Source organism: Camelina sativa, chromosome 13, assembly GCF_000633955.1.
Source record: "Camelina sativa cultivar DH55 chromosome 13, Cs, whole genome shotgun sequence".
Taxonomy (NCBI): domain Eukaryota; kingdom Viridiplantae; phylum Streptophyta; class Magnoliopsida; order Brassicales; family Brassicaceae; genus Camelina; species Camelina sativa.
This window is the reverse complement of record NC_025697.1, coordinates 14,073,504-14,077,777: the sequence shown is the minus strand read 5'-3', so window position 1 is coordinate 14,077,777 and position 4,274 is coordinate 14,073,504. Positions and strand designations below refer to the sequence as shown.

Here is a 4,274-nt window from a genome sequence, read left to right as displayed (position 1 = left end):
AGAATCTCAGAAGATATCTAATTCTATCCTCTCTGATGTCAGAGCATTGCAACTCTCGGCACTTCTCATGGCTGATGAAATCTTGTTTACCAAATCCCTCCGACGCCAAATCACTCGTTCCGATTCACCAACCGTCGGCGAATCTTTCTACAACGATAGCTTCTCTACCTGACGATTTGCTCCTCGAATGTATCTCCAGAGTCCCTTCCTCTTCGATTCCTTCTCTCTCCGTCGTTTGTCGCCGCTGGTCTCGTCTCCTCCACTCTCCTTACTTCCTCCACCTCCGCCGTCGTTCAGGTCTTCTCCGGCATTCTCTCATCGCTATCTCCGCCGTCGATTCTGGGCTTTTCGCCGCGGATTTGCAGTTTCTTCAGTCCGAGGTCGCCACTTGGAAAGTGTCTCTCGCGGTTTCGAGTAGGTCTGTTGACGGTAGTTATGCAAGTTTGTCTCATGCTCGCGCGGCGGCGATCGGACCTAGGGTTTATGTTGTTAGTAGAAATGCTGTTTTGAGATACGATTCGTGGATGGGGACGCTTCTTTTGAGATCTCCGATGCTTTTCCCCAGGAAAAAATTCGCAATCGCGGTGGTTTCGGGTAAGATCTACGTTGCCGGAGGTGGCGGTGGTTCGGAAGTCGCGGCCGCGGTTGAAGAGTACGATCCTGAGTTGAATCGGTGGGAAGTTGTGACTCAATCGGCGAGGAAGAGATACGGTTGCATCGGAGCAGCTGTTGACGGAGTTTTTTATGTCATCGGTGGTTTGAAAATTGGGAATGAGACTTCACGCGCGGTTGCGGCGCGTGCTTACGCTAGCTCTATGGATCTTTTCGATGTGGAATCGCGTCAGTGGTTGAGGAGTCGTTCCGTTCCTGGCGGTGGATGTGTTGTGGCGGCGTGTGCGGCGGTTGGATATGTGTACGTGTTAAGCAGCCACGCGGTGGAGCTTTCGTTCTGGCGATTTGACGCGCGTCGTCGCGGTGGTAACAGCGGGTTTGGAGAATGGCGGAGGCTGAAAAGTCCGCCGTTGCCGGCTCAAGTGCGGTTAGACGGGACGGTGAGGTTTAGCTGTGTTGGAGTGGAAGATAAAGTGGCGGTGGTTCAGGTGGTGGGATGCATTGACGATTTGCTCCGGCGAAGTGGGAGGAGCGAGAGAGGGCTGAGAGAAAGCCTTGTGTTGATGTACGATACGGTGGACGGAGAGTGGAGAAGAGCGGCGGATCTACCGGAGATGATTACACGAGCCGCATGTACGTGTGTGGAGTGGTAAGAGTGGAGACAACGGCGCAGGATTAAGGCTAACGTACGCGGGATTTATTAAAGTGGACAAAAACAAAATCATTATTGGATTGGTGCACATGTTTGTTTACTCATGAAAAGCATACAGCGTCTTGGGCTCGTGACCTTATTGGCTATTTTGCGTTGCTTTCCCAATAGAGAAAAACAAAACTTTTACTATCTCTTTGGATTTGAACTTTAGATTAATTGTGTGTATTCTTAATTTTGATTTGGAGAGAGAGAGAGAGAGTAATCAGTTACTACTACATTAACAAATTTAATTTACAAGACAATTAGTATTTATGATGTTGTTTTCAAATCAGGACATATGTTTCAGCTTGTTGGACTATGTTCTCCTTAGAACCCAAATGCACAAGAAAAATGTGTAACTATGAAGAAATAAATAAGTCGATCCCTTCTGACCAAAGAGAAAACATAAACTTGATTTTGTTGAATGTTCGTACATCCTATTTCAAAGCTTCACACAGTAAAGAAACATGATCTTGATAGTGATAAGTCAGTCATGCTTCTAGATGCCGGATTCTGAGTGAAAAGAAACATGATTCAAAAGATGACATAAAGGAAACAATACCTATACACTATGTGTAAACTGTTCCTTCCACACACCATTGATTGATACCTCTGGATTCCTTTTGACAAAGTTAAACAACTAATCTTTCTTACAAGGATTGTGGTTTTGGGTCCTGTATAAAAAGTTACATCTTTTTATTTAGGTTGATTGATTTTAGAATCAAATTAAATAATTGGTTACATAATTGCAGAGAATACATTTGATAATAGAATGAGAGATGAATATCCCAAAAGAAGCTTAGCTAGCTGTCTAAAAATGTCTCAGGCCTTCTTGTTCTTGGCCATGGCAGTCGCGATATCGGATGCAGTGTGAGAGCGGAGAACGAGATCAGAAACGGAGAGCTTGAGATCAATGGTGAGTTTCTGGAACACCTGAGATAGGAGTAAAACATCTGACATGGCTCTGTGAGCGTCACCATCCCTTGTAAGACTATAGTGTTCTGCAAGAACTTCTAATCCTGCTTTTGGCTTTACTGTTGGGTCTGCAAGAAAACATGTTTGTTCTCTTTAGGTTTAGAGTATTCAGTTTAACCAACTAAGATACAAAACAAGACCATACAGGCTTTATTATATGCATCTCAGTGAAATAGAAGCAAAGGGATTTTAGGTATGTTACCTATAATTTTCATGTGCTCTCTGCCGAGTGGGAGCGAGTCGAGTAACAACCAATTATGAGGAATCTCGAAAGAACAACGGTTAAACTCATTGATCAAAAACTGGAAGTCAAATGACTTTCCATTGTGTGCAACTAACATCACATAGCCTCCAGGCTTCTGTCGACTCTCAACATACCGCAGAAATATGGGTATCAGGTCTTCCATCCTACAACGCAAAACGTTCATTAGTTTGATCCAATGGAAGCCACACAAGCATATAAACAAAACTAATCACACAAATTCAAAGAGTACTGAACTGGAAAAAATAACTCTACATGATGCCATTTTATCTACAGACAAATGGTATACCTTGGAACCTCGGGTCGACGAACCATATCATTCCTGATTCCGTGGATATGTGTGTTAGTTACAGGAACATATCCCGGGTTGACGAGAGTCTGAAATGTGCTGTTCTCACCACCAGCTAAATCCTGTGCTGCAATTTCAATTATCCGCTCCTTCGTTCTATTAAAGCCGGTTGTCTCAAGATCAGAGACTATAACCGTGAGGAGTTTAGGCAGATCTTTGTCTTGGGAAAGCCGTTGCTGAAGATTTCCAAAAGGCTGCTGCTGTATCTTGGTCCTGCTCTCTTCATCTATAATCCTGGTTACAGGAATTGTTCCTCCCAACACACTGCTCTTAGTGTTGTTGCTTCTACTACCTTGTGTAGTTGTACTCACGTTTCGTCTGACCCATCTGGCTTTACCATCAACCGAAGAAGCTCTAACATCAAGCAGCTTCAGGCTTGAGCTGTTCTTGAGCCAGCCATGAACACGTTCACAGCAAGAACTTCCAAATGAATGGAATCTAAGTCTAGAGACTTGCGAGATTGAGACACACATCAGACCCTCTCTCGCTTTCTCTCCCTAAATAAGCTCAAGAAGAATCAAAGAGACAATGTCTCCTCTGTTCGTGAAGACAACTGCCTCCAGAGACGACTATTGCAATCTGTAGATCCACAAGAATGTAAAACGAAGCTCATATTAACACCAATTGGATACAAATCTAACAGTTTCATTTATATAATACCCTTCTGATCCTAAAGACGAGCAGTTTTCACAACATCATTACAAAGTTTGTTCAAAACCCAATAGAAAAGTTAATAACTTAGACTCAAATTTTTGAGTTACTCGGTAGAGATAAAGAAGGGAACAAGCTAAGAACAGTAGAACACGAGTTACTCTAGATCCCATCATAAGAAAGAAGAAAGCAAAGCAGAGAAAACGTCATCCAAAAGCATGAATTTTAAAATTCCAATCAGAAAAAATGAAAACAGACTACGTGTAATCAATTTCAGAGACTCGATTCAAGCCAATAAGAGTAGTCAAAACCTTCAAATTTCAAATCTTTAGCATCGTTTGAACATCTAAGAAGCAAATAAAAAATCATAGCTCTCCCCTAATTGTGTCAGCATCCAAACAAATCAAATAGAAACGGTAATTTAGATTTTGATTAGAAAACGACTGAGGAATTGCAGAAATGAAGATTTAAGCTTTATTCAAATCGCTCATCGAGGAGAGACCAAGAAAGGTACGAACTTTGGCTTAAATTTTCAGAGAATCTTAAAATGACCCAGAAGGAGAAAAATGAATCGGGAAAGGAGAAGAGATACACTTACTTGCCTTGTGTAATCCAAACTCGAAACAAAACTGCATTTGCTTGCACGAAAGTATCGAATTTTAAGAAATGGACAGAGTTTAATAGAGAGAGAGAGAGAGAGAGAGAGAGAGGGAGGGAGAGAGCGTAATTGAGAT

At 42.5% G+C, this 4,274-nt stretch overlaps 2 protein-coding genes across 4 annotated transcripts in view; one reads left to right on the top strand and one right to left on the bottom strand.

The window, feature by feature from the left end:
- LOC104736715 (F-box/kelch-repeat protein At5g26960) overlaps positions 1 to 1,453 on the top strand; it is a 4,710-nt gene extending 3,257 nt beyond the window's left edge. The window contains exon 2 of the mRNA XM_010456758.2: positions 14 to 1,453. Coding sequence (XP_010455060.1) covers positions 36 to 1,265 — 1,230 coding nt within the window. The 5' untranslated portion in view covers positions 14 to 35 and the 3' untranslated portion in view covers positions 1,266 to 1,453. The remainder of the gene's footprint in view (positions 1 to 13) is intronic.
- On the bottom strand, positions 1,891 to 4,268 carry LOC104736716 (exonuclease DPD1, chloroplastic/mitochondrial-like). 3 transcript variants are annotated; one of them, XM_010456759.2, is made up of 4 exons: positions 4,139 to 4,268; positions 2,830 to 3,468; positions 2,481 to 2,686; positions 1,891 to 2,346 (listed from the first exon to the last, which is right to left on the bottom strand). In XM_010456759.2, the coding sequence occupies exons 2-4, from the start codon at positions 3,360 to 3,362 to the stop codon at positions 2,126 to 2,128; spliced, it is 960 nt and encodes a 319-aa protein (XP_010455061.1). In that variant the 5' UTR covers positions 3,363 to 3,468; positions 4,139 to 4,268; the 3' UTR covers positions 1,891 to 2,125. The 3 variants fall into 3 exon arrangements, with proteins under 3 accessions (XP_010455061.1, XP_010455065.1, XP_010455066.1); XM_010456763.2 differs by lacking the exon at positions 4,139 to 4,268 and adding an exon at positions 3,852 to 4,110; XM_010456764.2 differs by lacking the exon at positions 4,139 to 4,268 and adding an exon at positions 4,059 to 4,101.

What these genes read in the sequence shown, in the direction of transcription:
- LOC104736716 (XM_010456759.2), bottom strand. Translation starts at nt 3,362, where the DNA reads ATGTGTGTCTCAATCTCGCAAGTCTCTAGACTTAGATTCCATTCATTT. An exon ending in CGTCGACCCGAGGTTCCAAG is followed by an intron (nt 2,687 to 2,829) that starts GTATACCATTTG and finishes TTTGCGTTGTAG; the next exon opens with GATGGAAGACCTGATACCCA. An exon ending in AGAGCACATGAAAATTATAG is followed by an intron (nt 2,347 to 2,480) that starts GTAACATACCTA and finishes GTTTTCTTGCAG; the next exon opens with ACCCAACAGTAAAGCCAAAA.